Below are 22468 nucleotides of genomic sequence, written 5' to 3' on the forward strand. Positions count from 1 at the left end.
CTAAGGCTTTAGATCAGCAAATCCCCTTATCAATTGTTCAGATGCAGCAAGGGGTATGATTATGTTCTCTGTGTAACCCTGCTGATTAGACATTAGAGCATATATGAAGGCTATAGAATGGATGGTTCCGTCTAGGAATAATGACTTGTTGAAACATTTTCAGCTTCATAGCTTTAGTTTGTATGGCTTATAGACAAGAGTTGGCTTATTGCACTTGTATAGTCTCACCCACTATACTTCTGCTGATCACATTCACACCTGAGGTTTTCCAGTGGAATAGTACATCATAATTTGTGGCAAGATGTAAAATGTGGGGCCATACATAACAAACTTGGGATCGTCTATTCCTCAGTAGCATTTACAATGTTAAATGTATTGCCAGTGATTCCTATGGGAAAATTCTTTTTAGGTATTTTCCATATTTTTAACATTTTTTTGATTGTTCTGGAGAGTTTCTGTATGAAAATGTTCTTGAAACTGCCTGCCTGTTTAACTATAACATCCAGACATTTGTACCAGTAAATTTTAAATAAGAAAATGACATAATTTATACAACATTTTTGTTTATATATTTTGTTCCCTGATAATGGTTTACATTTACTAAGTCTTATTTTCTTTAAGCAGTTATCACTCATGGTGTTTAATAGTTAACTGTTTTGGGACTTTATATAATAAATATATGTGGCCTATATGCCAATTGGTGTGTTTTAAATGCTTCAGTGTCATTAAATGTAAATGAACCTAGCTGATTAAAGGAAGCTTTCTGTTAGATTTTCTCAGTGTACCATGCTGTTAACAAAAGAGCACATGGGATTCCCCTGTAGGTGTGAATAAAGGACGAACATATAATAATTGCATATATAATGATGGCCCAAGTCTCTTATTTATTTTCTGCAACAGAGTACCGGACCTGTGTTTGACCCAGAGCTTTGTCTCTGTGCAAAATTGTATTCTGTCGTTCACAATTATTGTTAACACTGAAAACACTTGCAGGATTTGCATCAGACATCCTAAATATTTTTGGTATATCCTATGACTGTGACATAGTTAGCAAATAGTTTCCACATATGACATGCCACCGTATTATGTTCTGGCAGGGCTACATCATAGAAATGACTAGGAATACTCCAACAGCCATCAAAACCCTGTATTTTCTATAGCAGAAAATGGCTGGCCATTGAGAGTTAAATTTTATTATCTTCTGATTGTTTTGGTCTTAGGACTGTGTCCAATATAAAAAAAATTTTTCCCCCTCAAGGAATTGATCAACGGGCTGAGCAGCTGCTGCTTTTTGTTTTTGTGCGGTTTTATGTACCGTGGTATATGATTTTTTTGCTTTTGGAAAGTCTGTTTGTCAGGGTGGTGTTTCTTCAAGTGTGTAAATTTTCACACTTGAAATGTTATGTTTTGATCCCTCCATTCAAGGCATTAATTGAGCAAGTGTTACAGATGTAATTTCATGTCATGTTAACTTCATTTCCACACTGAAGATGTTTTGGTGGAGTAGCCCAGTATTATCCAAACTTTCACCTGATGCAGGAAAAAGAAGAGTGCATTATCAAAAATTGGAATGAATGATCAGTCATATAAGCATCATTCTGATGCAGAAAAAATAATTTGAAACAATTGCTGGCAAATAGAATATTATTAAGAGATAATTTGTTAATTCCTGAAAAACAATATATGTTTAAAAGTTGATTAAAGTTTGTAGGATAATGATTAAAGTTTGTAGGATAATGTTTATAATTGGATAAATTTTCAAATTGTATGTTAGTTTTTTGGAATCCTTTATGGAATCTTTGCATTTTAATTGAATAAATTTTATCAATAAATTTTATCAACAAAAGAGAGTTTCCCTTTGTAAAAATCATACTCCTATGTTTTAAAAGAAAAAAAAAAGCTAATAAAATGAGATTTTTTATGATTATATGGTTGGAACAAAACCTGCAGCCACAGGGGGTAGTTTGAGAAACACTGCCTTAATGCCACATAGTACATTAGTGACAAAGTGGAATCAAATTGTGAAGTACTGGAAATGTGTTTTCTATTGGGGAATCGACCCTTCTATCTTACTTAGAAAAGCCCAGCACTTCATCCAGTGAGCCAATATCACCAGATCACTAAAAAGAGTATTTCGCCAAATTTCTATATAAATGATGTAAAATTAAAGACCGTTTGAACGTCCAACACGTTGAGTACTTGACTAATGCTGCTTAATCTTCATATTGAAGTAATTTAACGAAACTTCAATATCAATTAATGAATGATTTTTTTGGTTAAAATTTTTGTCCACATTGGTCTTGAATCTTTGACCATTTGATCTAAAGTCCTTCATGCTAACCACATGACCAACGCCATTAATTCATGTATTTGTTGGCAAAAAGCACTGTGTGTCTATTTTGTAAAAGTATAATATAAGGAAATTAAAAATTTAAATTGGGTGTAATTAATGTACAGATCCTGGGTCAGAACTGATGAAATATTGCATTGTCACCGGAAATCAACATGCACGCAGAGTTTGAAGAAAATTGGATTGGTAAAAGTGGGTAAAAAATTAATTACAGAACTTGACCCAGACAAGAGAGGGCAAGTTGAATAAAATCATGTATTAATAAGACATTTAACACCATAATTAAAGCAACCTCAAGCTGTTGTGAGTTTACATCCAAGTGCTGTGTTTGGATGGGTTTACTTCAGGGACTCTGATCTCCTTCCATTGTCCTTCGGTATGCTGAAGTCGGCCTGGTATAACTTAGCAATTGAATGGATCAACATCATATTCATACAAAGTGCCTTGCTTCAGCTTCTCTCAAATTTCTGTTTGCTGATGAATGAATGCAGTAATCGGTGTCAATAGCATCTATCTTGTTTATTGAGTAGTGAACTTTACTAGTTTTAATGGTAATGAATGCAGTCCTAGAGTTCATTCACACAATGTACTAATCACTTAGACTCTTATGGGGTTGGTGGTGGTGGTTGTTATGATAATTACAGTAGTGACATTAGGACCATTCAAGGAATCTTATCTGTTACTGATGTTTTTTATCTTCTGAGAGCATGCTGCCTTGAAACAAATGTCAATGTGTTTATTTTTACACAGTATTCTTTTTGATTTTATTTTTTTTGTATATGATATCTATATATTGCATGTAGTCTGTGTGTACATGTACCTTATGGTAATTGAGGCTGATTTATTTTTTTGTGTGTAAAGCTAATTGCTGCAATAGTGAATGAAATATGCCATGTGCAATGCTGTGAAAATGTTTGCACATTCCTGTTAATTTTTTGACAGTGTTTTCAGGTGTTAGTCAAAATGTAATATTAAAGGGTGGGTAAGCATATAACACCTTTTAAATTTATTTCATTTATAAGATAAACAGTTATCCAACATACACTGACACAGCATGGAAAGAGTAGTTCAATCAACCCAATTACTGCATCTCATTTTCTTAACCAATTTTTCTGGACAAGGTCTCGGTGGCATCAGGCCTGCAGGTCCGCATTGACTTCCCTGTCCCCTGCTACAGATTTCAGCTCTTCCTGGGGAATTTCCAGATGCTCCTAAGCCAGCTGAGAACTATAAACTGTCTGCCAAGTCCTGGGTCTATCTCAGGGTTTCCACCCAGTGAGATGCGCGTGTAGCAACTCTAGGTATAGTAGCCCAGGGTCCTCCTTAGGACATGTCTAAGCCACCACAAGTGGCTCTTTTCTATCTGGAGGACACAATAATATGGAGGTCAAAACAATTAAGGAGATAAGAGTCAGCTGATTGAACACAGCCAGGTTTGATTATGGCCAGTCCTGCTCAATATAATCCTCACTTATTTTGACCCATGCCTTCAGTGTTTAATTGTCAGCACAAAGATATAACAAGCACATAATTCTTGGGTTTGGCCACTGTATTTTAAGTTATTTAACACTAGACTAAAAGCTTTGTTCTGTATTAATAATATGAACTATGAGTTACTTCAGATTAGAATAAAACTAGAGTATTCATTATTATTAATGATTTTTGTAATTGCTATCGAGCTATTAGCTATTCATACCCAAAAGCAATCCAAGATAAAGGGGACAATTAAGGAAAGGTTTGATCAGAAAATATCTCTACACTAGTGATATGGCTTTTTATATTTAAGACACACAATCCTCTGTATAATTAGTATCAAAACAGTTACATCTAAATTCAAAACGAATTTGAATAAAAGTTTGGTTTCTGATTAGTTCTCAGGAAATATCACATCATGCTCAGCCACTTTTGCTGATTTTATCAATACAGTTAAGCAACTGCTGTGATTACAAGGAAAGGAAAAACAGATATCTAAACACAGTTTTGGTTATTATGCAAGTGACTTTTTATTTGTGTTGCAATATCAGTCAGTTGTCCAGTGGTACTGTATACTCAAAACATGTAAAAAAAAAAAACATTTTTTTGCCAAATATTATTAAATATATGCATCTGGAAAAACTAGCATTGGTCCTTTAAACATGATATGTAATTTGCTTGGATTTGAGCTCAGTTCAGAGTCCATTCAAAAGCTTTGTCCAATGCAAATATCACACAAGCTGTTGACTATTAAACTTCTGATTCTGTTGAGGTCTGAGCCTGCCAGACCTGTTCTTGTCAGTTTCCAAGTTCCTTTTGATAATGATAGAAACTGTACTCACTGACAAATAAGTTTTCTTTGCATTTTGTCTAAGCGATATATGGTCTGTTTTGATTTCTTTTTTTAATTGCCTTTTTCTTGCCAATATGATAGTAATATACTACTTCATATAGTGTAATATTGTCCAAATATTGCCTCAGAGGGTGTAGCAACGCTATTTTTCCAGCACTGCTTGTATAAAGAGACAGTTTGTGTAATCAACAGAAGTTAGGACACCTATAGCAGTTTGTGTCAGCTTTCAAGGCCCAACTTTCATTGCAGCAGAAAAGCTGTAAGTTGTTAACCTGTTATGGTATTTTTCAGATTATGGAAACAATTTGTTTTACTACTGTGACAATTACCACTAAACCTTTGAACCATTTCAGGTTATTAACTAAACCTGAAATGTTTAAATTTCAGTAAAAACTGGAGTTAAACATTTAAAGCAATAGTATTCGTATGGAAAGGATGATCTCACTCCCTCAAGTTAATAAACAGTTTGTGACTTGTCTGTTAAACATTACTTTTCAGTAACCATCTTCAGTCTCCTTCGTGTACTGAATCCAGCATATTTTATAAACCTGAAAAAGACCTGCTGTCAAACCTGATTCTAAAAGTGTTTTAAACATTACAGTAGTTTTAATATTGTGCTTAATCTTTGGTATTCACTAATAATGTGACACTACTATGATGTTATTTTTTAATTTTATTGATGTTAAGTAGTATTTATATTTAAGTTACTGAAAAGAAAATGTCTGTAAATTTAATATGCAATACTGAGTTTAGAAAATAGCATATTTGTAATATTTATAAATTCTGTATGTAGTCATTTGAATGCTTAGTTATTACTTCAATGCCTGAATATGCCATGATTTATTTCTGCAAGGTTTTTTTAGTAGTACATTTTTAAGTTTATTAGAATTTTATTTGAAGTGTTACACATTTACCTAATTTATGTTCATGTATCTTACATTGCTTTGGATTTAAAAGTGCTTAATATAATTTCTACTTTAGTTCAAATAATAAAGGAACAACTTAGTAGCAAAACAATGTTAAAAATTCAGTATCTTTTAAACACCCTTTATTCTTGTATAATACTCTTAAGCCTTGTGTGCATTTACTTATGTATGAAATAAAATTTAATTTCAGTGTGGAAACTTGCTATGCAAGACTTGATTTAATAGGAAAACCTGTTTTGTTGAAATTTTGTGGACAAAAAATATGATGATATTAACATTCAAAGTTAAAATTACACTGTGATACAATTTTTTGTCTATGTTGCCCAGCTCTCTAGCATGTTTAGGAATCTCTATAGCAGCAGTAATGCTCAGGATGCATTCTCTGTGAGCAAATGGAAGCTATGCATTTTTAGTAGCTACATAAGAAAATGCTTTGCTTTTGCATTTTCACAGGTATTGCACCACTAATGTTAGCACTGCAGCAGATATTCTTGTACTAAATGTTGAATCTTTGTCTTTTTGTTTTTCACAATCTTATAGCAAAGAAAACCTAATGTGAAACTTTTTTTTTTTAACACACAAGCATTGTTATAGTAAAAATCAAGTTCTCTGACACACTATAAACTAGGACCATCTCTACATGATTTTTTTTTATGAACATAGTCTGATGTAATTAAAATAAATTGAAGAAAGGGATCATGACTGAAGTAGCTAGCTTGCTACATTCAGTTGCAGTGTTTTCAATCACTAGTGAAAGATTTGTTTATACTTTAATATGCGTTTTTGTATGTTTTATCTGTTGCTTATTGCTGTTATTTAGAGTTTTGTAGCTGGACAGCAGTTTTTAAACATGAAACAAAGATCACATGATTTTTGCAGATCTTCCCCAACCTAGTTAGGAGTGCTTTAGTTTAGTTTTTTTAATGTAATTCTGTCAGCATCAATATTGAACCTTCAGTAAGACTAATTGGTAGTTTTGGCCTTTTCTCCTTTTGAGAAGTTAATAAAACTAATGAAATAAAGTGCGTACTTGAAGGTTAAGTGAGTGTGTGTGTATGCACAGTTATGTTTATGTATATATGTCTTTGTTACATGTAGAGCCAGAAATTGGATAAACCTTGCATTACTCAGGCAAATCTTGCATTATTCAAAGAGATTACCTGGGTAAAGTTAGGAACTCCTATTTCTTCCCAGGACTGCTGGGTAATGCGTATATATACAGTACTTGTTTTGTAAAATGTGCATTAAATCTACTTGTAACAGGGTGCACTGTACAGTTTACCAGCTGCGATGTCAGTTTTCAATGAATCTGTGCCGTTGGAGGAGCCTTTATTTATTTTGGAAAATGGAGAAACCTACAGAAACCCTACAGAAGTAAAAATGAGTCAGATTGTGCTGCCTTGCCATGCTACACACTGCAATGAGCTGAGCGCCGGGCAGCTGCTTAAATGGATGGACACTACAGCATGTCTAGCGGGTGAGTTACTGTTTCTAGAATATTGCAATGCTTTAAAATCTAAGGTTTTACAGATTGCATGAATTATGGTGTTTTCTATTCAAAGTGTAGGCATGCCTTAAAGTAGTACTAGCATTGTTTTATCTCTAATGTACTCAATTTATAATGAAGCAGTTATTAAAGGAAGCAGCCTTAAAGTAGTTGTTGATTTAAGTTGTGACTCAGATGGACTTTAATTTGGGGGAAAAAAAACTAAAGGGATCTCTTCTGTCACTCTTCTGCCTACCAAATGAATGTGTCACAGATGTTATATGAATGAAATCATGAGAGCAGTCTTTGCAGGGGAAAAATTATTTACACCGCACAGTAATCTGGCATTCTTTCAGTTTTTCTGAAAGGAACAAGATAAAATCCATGCAATGTGAGGAACAAGGATGGTATTGGCAGTGCGGGTCAATTAATTTTAGTGCCTTATAAAACAAAAACCATCTCAGAATTCTGACCCAGTTTAGCCATCAGTCAGTCCGTTTGTATGTTGGACAAAATTATGTTCTAAGATCAATTCCACAAGGAACACACTATAAACAATTTTCACACCTGTGGAATTTTATCACAATACATTTACATTATACTGCTTCCAAATCACAGGTTATGTTTCCTGATTCCCAACATGCACCCTTTTTTTTTCCTCTGTATTGTGCCTGCGTGACCGCAAGGTAATACCCGAACAATTCTGAATCGACGTTTGCGCTGTATTGTGTTTTTGTATCTCACACCCTCATACACCTTTATCGTAAGAGCATCCCTTATCTATGATGGAGCATTTGATCAGAGAAAACATGAGGCTGGCTTTAAGTAGTTGAAGTGGCAAAAAAAATTGGTAACTGCACTGCTGCAACAAAATTCGATGCGTCTGAGAGACTGATGCGAGATTGGAGAAAGCAAAAAGATGTGAGACTTTTTTTTTTTTTTTCTTTTTCTTCTTCTACATTTTTGAATGGGTGTATAAGTAGGGCTCTGATTTTATGATTGATTTTTTTTGGGTTTCAAGACCCAACTTACACGTAAGTATGTACGGTAATCATTGTTGGACACTGTATACTTTCTGCTGAATGTGTTTAACCAGGTTTTTCTAAGTTGTGTTCCACCTTCCATGTATGTGGCATCAGCAACTGAACCAAAACAAACTAAATAACTTTACTCATTTAAATCTATAACTTAACAGGAATAGTTGTTCCCACAATACTGTCAGTATATTTAATGCAGTAGGGGATAAACTCCAAGGCTTTTGATATAGAAACATCTCTGGTACTACTTGGTGTATCTGACCATAACTTTCTTCACCTACTGCAAAATACAAACTGGGGGGGGAGGGACGGGACAAGACAATGATATAGAAAACAGCAGTGTTTTTGAGTACTGATTGAAATATGCTGATATTGGAACAATCTTTGTGTGGGGACCACTTAAGCTCTTACTAAGTACAAGAATTGCTGTAAGCTGGTGGTCATTTTATCAATTTGCATACAAATAGCAAGCAACTAATTACAAAAATATATATTACAGTATTTTTTTTTTTTTAGGAGTAACAACTTGTTGTACTGGACGGTGAAGTAGAGAAAAAGCAGTAATGCTTTAGGGTGTAGTAATCATTTTTGTTGCTCTGATTTATTATTCAGATATAGAGATAAATATATCTATAATATAATTTTATTATTTTCAAATAGTGTATCATTACAATAGCATACTACTCAATGCAACTGATACAGCAATATACTTGTTTAGCTAACTTGTTAATTTTTCTATTTTTTTTCTTTTTAGCTTCCATTTATAGGTGGTTTGTGTCAGTTAAAATAACCTGTCCTCAGCAGTAAAAATCACAAATAAGGAAGTGTTATTCCTTCAGACGGTAAATGTGTGAATAGTTTATCATATAGTATTTTTGCTTTGTAACCTAACTTTTGGCTCCTTCATTATGTATGCATTACAGAAACCCTATATGTGCCTAGGTTCATCTAAATTAATTTTACTTAAGAAGACCTTTATGTGAACACAATGAAGTGTAGAATGCATTACTATTTCAAAATTCTATATTTTAAAGTCAAGATATAATTAAAAACTTGCCAACCTTTCTTCCCTGCCAGGTTTGTACTGTATGTACCTTCCTTTTTTGTTATAATCGATAAAGAAAGATGTATTGTTTCAGAATGACTGGTATGTTGTCTACAGCTGCATTTTTGCTTTTTTAGCATTTTTATTTTTAAATATCTAATTTGGGAATTTTTATTTAATTGCTCCTTCATTTGCATTTTATATAAAACTTGCTTGTGGAAAATCAGACAATGGCGTGGTAAAAAAAATAAGCATCACTCTATCAGTATGTTAATGTCATACACTTTGTATTTCCTTTTATGATGAGTCATTATACTTTTAAAACTACATACCATTCCCAAATTGGCTTTACCTAAAACTGTGGATTCTAATGTATAATTTGTTGGTTTGGGTTGAAGGCAGCCCACTGTTTTTCACTGATTTGGATGAAATGCCTCATATTTAAAGAAAGCATGATAAAATATTGTTGGATTGAGATTAAATTACTTAAATTTCTGTGGAGTGGTTTTGTTGAAGATATGCGTCGTTAGACCTCAAGTGGTTACTGATTATGTTGTATGTACATCTCTTCCTGTTAAACATGCTGTATGTATATTCTAGTTCTTATAGCTTTCTTTGCTAGAGTTGAACTGTTGTGGCCCAGTAGTGTTGTTTTTAAATAAGTCTCCTTATTAAAGTTGTGGTTGACTAGGCACCTGGAGTATAAATGGAAGCCAATTAGTTGCTTAATTACAATAATGATGTCTTTACAGTGCTTTGGACTGAGGTCTACTTTGCTGATATCCAAGACAAAACAGATCTTCTATAGTCTCCTGTCACTTTTTAGTATGAGTTCAAGGTTACAATTACCTTGCTTAATTTAATGCACAATTATATAAAAATCAAATCCAACATTGCCAGGTTTGTGTTAAAAGCTCTTGTACTACAGGAAGTTTTACGCAATAATGAGTTGTTATTGAAGGTAGTATAGAATAACAGTTAGTAAAACATGCATAACAAAATTATAGTACTTTTAAATTTATACATTTAAGGCAATAGATGTGTACTGTAACATCAAAATTGATCTTAAAGAACAGTGTTTTGCACTTTTGTTTACAGATTTTATTGATTTTAATGAATTTCTTTCAACTGATTTGAAGGAAGTCTTGAATGTCTAAATTTGCAATTGTATAGTGAAACTTAGTATTCATTAAGCTTGTAAAAGAAGTTTATGTATTTCAAGTTTAATTTTAACGTAAGCAAACATTCCTTCATTCTAACAGTATAATGGCTTTTTATTCTAGGTAATTAGCTAAATTATACCAAAATTTACATCAGGAGTAAATTATGATTTGTTTTATACAAGTTGGTTGAAAGAAAAACAGTTGTTTTCATTGTCTTCAAATTAGGCTGAACTGTTAATATTTATAAGGATATTATATTAAAATATTCAAATGCAGATCTTGAATCTTATTTGAAGGGTCCAGGTATTCTGCTATGGAATATTAGTTTGCCCCTTTTTAACATATACAGCAGGGATGTCAAACTCACTACCATTGGTGGGCCGCTTCGACTGCCATACGTGCGTCAGCGGGCCGCACTGTAACAAATTGTATTATACAAAGTTACTGTAGCTTTCTTTCCAATACTGAAAACTTTAAAAAAAAATGTAACACTGTTTTACGTAAAGCAATTTATTTCCATAAGATCTCCGTACAACAGCGTACAATTAGTCTTGGCCTCTTAGCTAGGTCCTTATATTATTATATTATATTCATTGCTTATATAGGAGTCTTACAGTGTGAGATTTATTTCTTTTGTCCCGACACTTGGCATCTCTTGTTAGTAACCAGTTTGTCAATATCAGGCTTGAAATCTTGTGCAACTGCAACTTTTATGAGGGATGAAAGGTGCTCGACAGTAAGTCTTGAGCGATGTGGGGTTTTGGTAGCTTTCCTTAACAAAAATAATTGCTCACAAAGGTGTTTCCGAACATAGACAGTACTCTCGATGCCATCTTATGGATCTGCACATACGAGGGTGGCAGGTAAGCATGCAAGCCTGGCACACCAATTTCGTTGTATTTTGCCATCAGAATAGAATCTGTCTGCAGTTCAATCAATTCCATTTGGATATTCTCAGGCGCATTCTCAACGTTGTAAGAGTATGGTGACGCAAACAGCACAAAGTCCTGTTCGTGTGAACTGAAATCGCGAAAACGCTCACTGAATTCTTTGCTCAGTAGGCTAATACAAGTTGGAAAACAAATCCTCCAAAAATTAAATTTTACTTTACTAAGTTTACTTCAACGTTTATATTGTAAAATAAGCCGATATGCAAAAATCCCCCCGAACTACACTAATTATACAAACTCAAAATCAGAAAAATCTGTTACTAAACAACTCACCAACCTCTCGCGTCCACTTCAGATCTTCAGCTGTAGTCTGCACTAACTGTTTGTTACAATACCAGCACCAAATTACATAAAACTAGAGCAAAAAAACGTGAAAATATGCGAGCTATTACTACTCTTGATGGTCAGTTCTGCCCAGTGGCCAGTCTCGGCAGCCCAGCCAGTAGTGTAGCCCAGTGGTCCGCAACCCGTTTGATACCAAGGACCACTTTACTAGAAGCAAATTTTTCCAGGGACCGGTGGGTTGCTGGATCTTGGAGTTTATGGGGCGATTATGGGCGGGTTCACAGGGCAGTTTTATGCACAATTTACATAACATTTTTATTATTATTTAGTAATAATTTAATAATAGAAATTATACAGCTTACCATGATGCAGAATCGGTGAGAGCCCTGAGCTTGTTTTCCTGCAACCAGACGATTCCATCCGGGGAGGATGGAAGACAGTGACACGTGAAGTGTGTTGCTTATGTTTAGTATACTCCGTAATCTCGTTTTGGTTGCTGTCACTGCAGAAAACGTGCATCACAAAGATAGGATGTTGGAAATGGAAGCAGCATCAATAGCTTCTTTCGCGTTATTTTAATCTTCTCCTGTCTACAAGTTATGCTGACGAGAATTTTTCTTAGCATTTCCTTGCGATGATATATTTCCAGGGTGCGAATGATGCGCAAATCCAATGGCTGAATCACTGCCGTGCAATTGGGTGGGAGGAATTCAATGTGAACATTATCTAAGTGCGGAAGCATGTTGTGGTCAGAAGCCAAATTATCCTTTTCTTCTTCTTCATATTGTGAGGTTTCTGAACTCTTTTGGGATCCCCCCCTCCCAATGGGAACGACACGCTGAAGTGCATCCCGAAGCGCTATTGCCAGGTGTGAGATTGTTTGTCCGGGTCCCAAGAGAGTTTAAAAACCTCATATATTCTTGAATGAGTGCCGCATTAATATGAATGTTTCTTGAACACGCATCACTGCAACCACATAAAAACAGCTTTTTCGGCGTCTTCAAATGCAGCAGTTAGCATACGTTTGCAACCCGAGATTTTTCTTCTTTTTTGCATATAACAAGTATGCCGTTTCTATAGAAGTGATAATGAGTTAAATTCTAATGGATGTTTTTCAGATGTTGACAAGCAATAAGGAAAATGTATCACTTAAAACCACACAAAACAAAAACAGTACGAAAAACAGTTCGAAGAAAAAACATTTTTTACAGTGTTTGTTTGGGTATTGTTGTGCAAATGTCCACAACTGAGCTGTGACCGCAGATTCATTCATGCATTTCAAGGACACTTCGTTGTAATGAAAGTATCTGCTGCTGAATGTACTTCGTAGTAATTAGATTTCTGTGGACTCGTGTCATATTGGGAAAATACTTTGTTGTAACTCACCGCTGTCTCTCTCCTCTTTCTGCGCCGCTGCAAAGGCCCGCCCGCCTAGCATTCTGAAAAGTGCCCTCCGTGATGGGGCAGCCTTTTTGCTGTAGCCCTTCACCGAGTGAGTCTCCGTTGCTGACAGACCGCAGCCTAGCACTTCAGTTGCGACTTCGCGGCTGCAACCATACTAGCAGATGATGTTTTCGGTACCGTAATGCCATGGGAAAACGTGCTTTTGTCAGAAGGCAAAAGTAAGAAAAGTCAATAGGTAACGCCGAAGATGCAGAATGATTCAATCACAAACGATAGTAATCATTTTGTACAAGTTTAGTGCTAACTAGGATCTGTCATACGGGCCTCACAGATCTCTGTTGCGGTCCGCGTATTTGGCATGCCTGATATACAGTATATTTCCCAAAAAGTAGTTGGTAGGTAGAGTTTAAAATGAATATACGGTATGCATGTTTAAGGTTTTTAACTGCAACTGCAACTTATTTATGACAGATATTAAAGTTACTTTTCTCTGATAGAATTTGTTACTTTGCATCACTTATATTGAGAATCTTTATACTAGAGTATGGTGTACAAAAGCCTCAAAATAGTTATTCTTTTTCTGTATCGGTTATTGAAATGACATTGACTTACATGATCTACTAGATTATACGTCATTCATGGATAATGTACAGTGCTAAATATAATGATATAATGAAGGTTTTTAAAAAGGGTAATTGTTTATTTTCAAAACTTTATTTCTATTAATTTTCAAACAAATTGTTAAAAGAAACCACCTTCATCCAAGCCCTCTGAGCATTAGTAAAGAAATGCAAATAAGGAAAGTGCTATGATTGCCACAAGAGGACAGCAGCCCAACCATCAGACCAGGAACTACAGGTATTAGTGTAAGTGGAGATTCCCATGTCATTGATCGATGCACCCTTCCAGGTATCAATAAGCCGAACTACAACGTCTTCATATTAAAGTTGAGCATCCCATCAATCCACAGTAGAGTACAAGAATTAAAATGTTGTAGGAAGAGAACTTCCAGAAATTTGAGAATTGGGGGGATTCCCATTGAGAGGCTATGTTGCTCAGAGAGAGTTATAAAATGTGGAGGAAAGACCCACAGGCATTTAGAGAACAGAAATGATAGTATGGGATTTAATGACAGTCCTATAGCATAACTCTTTATGGGTATGACAGCTAGGTGATACATGAATATAAACTGAACAAATGTTACTATACTGTATTTGGAGAAAAAGATGTACATTAAATAGTAGTCCAGGATGGGAAGGCTTGTTTGCAGATTGTGTGAAATAAAGGTCTGTAGTCACTTTTACACAAAGCAGCATACAATGTGACAGATCATTTCACATGGGAATTTGGAAGAGGAGAAATCAAAGATTGGTGGGAACGACAAGGAGCAAGGAAGACAGCAAGTTTTATTTGTAAAGTACATTTTTAAATTTTATATTGAACAAAGTAATATAAATTTTGTCAAGTAAAGAACAAAAGTAGACAACAAAAACGCAAACTGTATGTCCTTCAGCTTAGATGCATCAAAACATATACTACAACTGGCAACAACATAAAAATATGTAGACATATCCAAAAACTAGTGTGAAAACATGCATTTTAGTCTGGATTTAAAGATATTACTGAAAGACGCAGCTATAACATTGAGTGGTGGACTGTTCCACAGTCTTAAAGCAGCTACTGTGAAAACCTGATCACCCTTGAGTTTGTCGGGACCAAGGCACATCATGTTTGATCTTAATGCCCAACGGGTGAAGAGGGGGAAACAAAGTAAATCAACAATACAGGATTGTGCCGTGCCATTAAGTCTCTGAAGTTTTAAATTAATGATTTTGAAATTAATCTTAAAATGAACTAGGAACCAATGAAGGAATGCTAATAGTAGAATAATGTGATCTGTCTTATTAATACCAGTTAATGGTGTGACATTTTGTAAGACTGACTGATACTAGTATTGCAATATGAATGCAATAAGTGCACTTTAAGTCGGAAAATGTTAAAATAGGGTAATTTTAATGTTATTCTGAGCTGAAAAAAGCAACCCTTGACCATCCAATTGATTTGCTTACGTTGTAATTTGAGGTCTCTCACACCCAGATATTTAACATGTGCTTTCAAATTTGTTGACACCTTTAACTTTTAGGTAACAAAACAAGATAATCTCATTTACTTTCATTAAGCAATGGTGTTCTGTTTATTGTAAGTGAAAGAGCGTAATGAGGGATTTAAGGAAATAAGCATAGTAAAATGAGAATTTATGATTAATTTATGATTGAAATCTACACATGCTTGGAGGAAATTTGCTCAGCTTTCATTTAGCATTTCATTGAATGAGCAGAGATGCTGCTAGCTAATTCAGGGTTTAGGATTATTCACTGATGTTCATTTTACAGTCTCAAAAGTTTTTAGTGGCTGAAGCATCTGTGCACAGGATTACTCATCAGGGTCAAAAAGAGTTTTTACTGTACCAAGATCAGAGTTTCATGAAAGATGCCTTATCCAAGAGTTTTTGTTATAGTCAAAATATGTAGAATAGCTGAAATAGAAAAATCTGTCAGCATAAAGGTTTCGAAGGCCAAACTGCTTCAGATGTATTTGGTTATTTGCATTAAATAATTATGACAAACACATGCTACTAAATTGTCTTGCTTCATACTGTGGTTACCTGGTGTAGTCCTACTTTTATTTTTGTTCACTTAACATACCTAAATTGTGAAGGCAGATACAGGCAGCTGAATGTGATTGTTATAGTTGTCTGTTTTATTTACCTTAACCAAAACATTCAATCATATCGTGTGAAGAAAGTGTATATACAGTGGTGTGAAAAACTATTTGCCCCTTCCTGATTTCTTATTCTTTTGCATGTTTGTCACACAAAATGTTTCTGATCATCAAACACATTTAACCATTAGTCAAATATAACACAAGTAAACACAAAATGCAGTTTTTAAATGATGGTTTTATTATTTAGGGAGAAAAAAATCCAAACCTACATGGTCCTGTGTGAAAAAGTAATTGCCCCTGAACCTAATAACTGGTTGGGCCACCCTTAGCAGCAATAACTGCAATCAAGCGTTTGCGATAACTTGCAATGAGTCTTTTACAGCGCTCTGGAGGAATTTTGGCCCACTCATCTTTGCAGAATTGTTGTAATTCAGCTTTATTTGAGGGTTTTCTAGCATGAACCGCCTTTTTAAGGTCATGCCATAGCATCTCAATTGGATTCAGGTCAGGACTTTGACTAGGCCACTCCAAAGTCTTCATTTTGTTTTTCTTCAGCCATTCAGAGGTGGATCTGCTGGTGTGTTTTGGGTCATTGTCCTGTTGCAGCACCCAAGATCGCTTCAGCTTTAGTTGACGAACAGATGGCGGACATTCTCCTTCAGGATTTTTTGGTAGACAGTAGAATTCATGGTTCCATCTATCACAGCAAGCCTTCCAGGTCCTGAAGCAGCAAAACAACCCCAGACCATCACACTACCACCACCATATTTTACTGTTGGTATGATCTTTTTCTGAAATGCTGTGTTCCTTTTACGCCAGATGTAACGGACATTTGCCTTCCAAAAGTTCAACTTTTGTCTCATCAGTCCACAAGGTATTTTCCCAAAAGTCTTGGCAATCATTGAGATGTTTCTTAGCAAAATTGAGACGAGCCCTAATGTTCTTTTGCTTAACAGTGGTTTGCGTCTTGGAAATCTGCCATGCAGACCGTTTTTGCCCAGTCTCTTTCTTATGGTGGAGTCGTGAACACTGACCTTAATTGAGGCAAGTGAGGCCTGCAGTTCTTTAGACATTGTCCTGGGGTCTTTTGTGACCTCTCGGATGAGTCGCCTCTGCTCTTGGGGTAATTTTGGTCGGCCGGCCACTCCTGGGAAGGTTCACCACTGTTCCATGTTTTTGCCATTTGTGGATAATGGTTCTCACTGTGGTTCGCTGGAGTCCCAAAGCTTTAGAAATGGCTTTATAACCTTTACCAGACTGATAGATTTCAATTACTTCTGTTCTCATTTGTTCCTGAATTTCTTTGGATCTTGGCATGTCTAGCTTTTGAGGTGCTTTTGGTCTACTTCTGTGTCAGGCAGCTCCTATTTAAGTGATTTCTTGATTGAAACAGGTGTGGCAGTAATCAGGCCTGGGGGTGGCTACGGAAATTGAACTCAGGTGTGATACACCACAGGTAGGTTATTTTTTTAACAAGGGGCAATTACTTCTTCACACAGGGCCATGTAGGTTTGGATTTTTTTCTCCCTAAATAATAAAAACCATCATTTAAAAACTGCATTTTGTGTTTACTTGTGTTATATTTGACTAATGGTTAAATGTGTTTGATGATCAGAAACATTTTGTGTGACAAACATGCAAAAGAATAAGAAATCGGAAGGGGCAAATAGTTTTTCACTCCACTATATTCGGTGATTTAAAAACTATACTTGTAGTAATGAAATCCTTAATTAAAGCAAAATGAGACAAATTTATTTTTATTACAATATACTAACCTCCCCTCGCCAAAAACAAATCTGTTATAAAAAAAAAAAAAACCCTGGAAAGGAAAAGCAGGGCGACGAGACATGATCTTCTCGGAAGATACTTAAAAGACCCATGAGACGCAAACAATATCAAATAAGAGCACGGCCAGCAAAACACTCAGTCGTGTAAAGGCACATAGGACACACAGATCCTGTGCTCTCAGCACATATAAAGCATATAAGGACAATACGTTCTAGATGAAACGTCAACAACTAAGCAGAGAAGAGAGACCCAAAAGCATTGGAGAGAAAAAAGGCAGATAAGAGACTTTGAAAGCCGTGGAATTCAAAAGGCTCAAACAAACAATGGCGCAATACACATGCAGCGAAGGTAAAGAATAAGAAAGCAGTAAAATTCAAACTTATTGTAGCGTCCCAGCCAGGTTGAAGCCTTTTTTTATTTTAGGTGACTGTTAGGTCCAATTGCGGGAGGGCGGAGTACGGCACGGAATACTGATAGTGGGGTATTGAATGATGCAGTAAGGGGGGGAGTGAGACCTGGGGAATGAGGGGTTGGAGAGGGTACTAGAAAGTTGTGTTTGGGGTTACGAAGTTGACAATTGTTCAAGTAAAACTTTTGTGACACTATGTCAGTTGCTACAGTATCAAAAAAAAAGAAAGTAAAGATCGCACTAGCACAAACAAAAGGAAATTAATCATCACTACCAGGTGTAATTAAAAAAAAAAAAATAGCAGGACAAAGTGAGGTGAGAAATAAAAGGCAAAGAACAGAAAACAAAGTCTTTTCGCCTCACATCATTCAATGCACAAAACGTAGATTTACACAATAATGGACCATATGCTATGAGAATCTGAGAAACTTTAGACACCAAAGATCTTGATATGCCATTCATAAAATATTGACAGTTTTCCGTGAGAATAGCTTTTGCTATGACAATTAACAAATCGCCAGGACAAACATTAGAAAAAGTCTGATTATTTATTAGAGAAACAGAAACCATATTCATTCACGGGCAGTTATACGTTGCCTTGTGACAATGTGTCTCCAAAAATGGAATCAAAATTCAATGCGATCTTGACGAAAAGGTAATTCCAAATATTTTTAATGTGAAAGTAAAAATAATGAAATGAAAACAATTCCAAAGGGGGAAAAAAAGCTTTTAAAATTGTATTTGATTAACCAAACACAGGGGGTTGGCGAGTAAAGCGAGCAGGGTGCAGAGACCTCTAGTGTGTTTAAAAGAATTTTTGTTGCACACTACTGAAAAGATGTATTAAATTTGGTTACATTGACAGATTTTATTTTAAGATGTATTTGGAGGAAAATCTAACAGATTTAGGGACCATAAGTAACTCTTTCATGCTTTATCTCCTTCAGCTGAAAGACATGCTGGGTGTCCTTGCATTACAGCCTCTGTTGATGATATACATTTTGAACAAACTATCAGGTAAACTTAAAAAGACAAAACAAGTCTTTATGATGTACTTTTATTGCTTCAATGCCTATGGAGTATTTTGTCATTCTCTCTATCCCCCTCCCTCACTCCAAATCTGTGGTCAGCATCTTGCCCACACCCATGAATGCCTTTGGGGTTCTAGTCTTGACTGTCCTTCTGCAAACCACTGCTACAAGTAAGTAACTGCGTATCAGCTAAAATGATAACTTGAGTGGTCGCTACATATTTTGGCAGTTTGGAATCTACAGAAGGGAAATTGTTAATTGAATAACTTAATCTGATATCTGCTTTGTAGGGGCTAAGGAAACTTGAAAAAATTATTTTACATACAGTACCTCCGTATAATAAGCATTTTACAGCTTCAATCCCTGTTAGAATGGATACTAAATTTGTGTGAGCCTTCAGGAAAAAATAAGAGAAAATCCTCATCTGTAATTATTATAGCTCATGCTCATAAGTATTAAATAGAATGCAAAAGTGAATAACAGACTAAAGTGCAATGTTAGTAAATTTTAAATTGCCTGTATTTTTGAGTACTCGTTTTCAGCTAAGCTCTTGAAGTGTGTCCCTCTGGGTGCCCACTTTCTTTACAACTGCAGTATTTTTAAAATTTGAAATTATTTTTTTCTTCTATTTTATTCAATGTGTTACTTTTTTCAGCAAAGCTCACCTGCAGAAAGCATTCTGACTTTTTAATGATAAATTCTATAAATAAGAAATATTGGAAATATGCATTTTTCACAATTCTTGGTGAAATTCTAAACTTTTAAATGTATGAGCTATAGTTTATTTTGTGCTTGTCACAGCATTCTCCATTACAATGTGCTTTCTTAAAATAACAGCTGAGTTTCAAATCACTAAATGATATGAGGACTTAGGATAGAGACTGCAAGTTATCTGATATCAAATGAAATAAAATGTCACAGGAAAAATTGTTAAATTTCATGAATCTTTAAAATTCTTCCAAGAGATCATTTTTAATCTTGAAAAGCATGATTTTGAAAATACACTAACTACTGTTTGTTCATTGTTAAATTTGTATGTATTAAATGTACAGTGTAACTATTATATTTTCAGCGTTGGTCAAGTTGTTAACATTCAAGCCAAAGTCAACAGAGCCTTCAACAGCAGTATGGAGGTATGTTCTTTCACTGCATATTGGTCATAATGTACCCTTAGTGTTGGATTCTCCAGCGTTGCAAGCTATTGTTTCAATATTTAGCTCACACTATTATGTAGAAATACAGTGATTTGTTTATATTAAATTTAATGCAGCAGTATATTCCCATTTATTTTGTCTTTATTTGAATGAAAATTATTTTCATATTAAGAATGGATGATAAATTGGCCAATAGTGAAGCGAACAGATTATTGGTATCCAGTCCAATATCAAGTTGATATGCTGTCATATTGGAAAACAAGAATATGCTCCACAAACAAAACTCATTACCAAACACTAATGCAATTTTTCCTCTGTTTAGCTGTTTTAAGACACAATAATATGAGATAAACTAAACAACTTGCAAATTATTTGTAAACAAAATGCAGAAAAAAGTAAATTGAGTCAACAGAACACAGGTAAGATCTAATAGTATTAGCCCAAAATTCACCTATCGATGCCATCAGATTTGAAATCCTACTGTGTTCTCCAAGGCCAATGTGTTTTTTTTGTTTTTTTTTAATACCTAATAATGATAAACAGATGCACCAGTTTAACCTACCTTTTTTAAATTGTGCAAATGTGTTTCAGTTTTCTCAACAGTCACTGTAGTATGACTATGAAAGATTTTTTTCTGGTACATAAAATGCATATCAGAACATTTTCTAATCTTAGCTCTGGGTGATCCTTTGTTAGATGAGCCCCATAGAATTTAGTATTTATTAGAATCAGTAACTGAGATTTTTCTAAATGTAATTGTTTAAATATATTTCAGTGTTTGTGAAAATTTATATGGGACACTGTGCACAAGCATTTTTGTATGAGGAATCTGGCACTAATGCTATTTTATGCAATACATTAAATTTTCATAGAGATGATATCACTGATTGACCTCCTCAGTGTTGTGTTTAGCAGTCCCTAAACAACAAAAAATATGTGCTACAGAAATTTGTAAATACCAAAACATTAACATAATCCCAGTAGGAATGGTATGTCAATTGTCCACTGCTGTACTGATTCAGGTTTGGTACACCTGCTTTGTGATATGTTTTGAAACAGTCACCAACACAGACACAGTTTGAAGGTATACCGAAAAAAAATGTTGTCATTTATGTGTCTGCATATGAAGGTAGAATGTCAATTCGCGATCCACATGATTGTATTGATTATACTTCTCCATTTGGCCCCTCTACCAGTGTAAAATATTGAGTTCCAGATGTGCCCAGAGCTTGCTTCACACAGCATGTAAAACCTGATACCAAATCGTGGCCATTTTGATACGATGAATTCACAAAAGCTTTCTCTTGTAACCCATGGTACTTTCATCAATACTTATGGGATGTTTTGGAAGCATACACCTTCTGCATACTTTTGACGATTGCCTGATGCACATCTCACAGTTAGTACAGTTTAAATGCTGAGTGAAGCATCTTTTTAATTAGTTAAAATTTATAATCCTTGTCAGGGTGGTCCAGATCTAATTATGCAATTTTCATTATGCTATAGCTTAAGTTTATTACATAGAGAATTTACAAAAAATTCTTTTTGTTGCCGATAGATGGCAGCACCTGCCCTGCATTCCAAAATGGCTGGGAGACGGTTGTCAGTTGAACAGCAATTCTTTTGTCTTGTATTGTTTTCCTGCATTGCATTAAAAGTTGCATAATTAGATCTGGACCACCCTATATATTGTAGGAAGGTTGCTCAACCTTATTTGCTTTTGATACCAGGGAGTCATATCTTGTATTTGTCAGTTTCTGGTGCCATCTTGTGGTAGGTGTTAAAATTATTTTCTTTTAAATTTATAAATTTAAGTTGGGACCAGTTGAAACTAAGATGGAAAGTATTTAAATGCACTCTTTTAATGTTGCAATCTTTATAAACAGGTTGGGATTCTAGTGAGCTGTGAGGACCTGTTCAGTGGAAAGCAATGGAGAATTTGCAAGGCTTTTGCTACATTTGTTGCAAGACGCACTGATTCAGGGAAGGTAAATTACTTTATGGACAATGCTGTCACATCGGTTGCTTGCTGAAGCTATAAATATTTGTAAGAACATTTGCATGATTAAACATAATAAAATTGAAGCCATCAAAAGCAGTTGGATTTTTTTTTTGTGGCTAGTTACCAGATTAAGGATTTTGATTAAATGTTACTATCTTGTAAATGACAGGTGTCTCCAAATATTTTTAACAGTGAAAGAAAATACTTGCATCTTATAATTTGGTTTGAACATAACAAAATATTGGAAAAGTTATTCTGTAATCATGTCTTGGTATGTGTATGTTTTTAAAAAAAAAAAAAAATACTGGATTTCAAAATAGCTTTAATCAATACATGTGTAAGAGACATTTAAAATTCTGTTTGAGCAAGGTTTTAATCGAATTACTTG

At 34.8% G+C, this 22468-nt stretch overlaps 1 protein-coding gene across 2 annotated transcripts in view; it reads left to right on the forward strand.

The window, feature by feature from the left end:
• Positions 1-22468, forward strand: part of acot11a (acyl-CoA thioesterase 11a) — a 69122-nt gene that overhangs the window by 19833 nt on the left and 26821 nt on the right. For both annotated transcript variants that reach the window (XM_039734620.1, XM_039734621.1), the window contains exons 2-5: positions 6866-7079; positions 18841-18910; positions 19997-20057; positions 21965-22066. In XM_039734620.1, the coding sequence (XP_039590554.1) occupies positions 6866-7079; positions 18841-18910; positions 19997-20057; positions 21965-22066 (447 nt within the window). The remainder of the gene's footprint in view (positions 1-6865; positions 7080-18840; positions 18911-19996; positions 20058-21964; positions 22067-22468) is intronic.

The sequence above is a fragment of the Polypterus senegalus genome, chromosome 14, assembly GCF_016835505.1.
Source record: "Polypterus senegalus isolate Bchr_013 chromosome 14, ASM1683550v1, whole genome shotgun sequence".
Lineage (NCBI taxonomy): Eukaryota > Metazoa > Chordata > Cladistia > Polypteriformes > Polypteridae > Polypterus > Polypterus senegalus.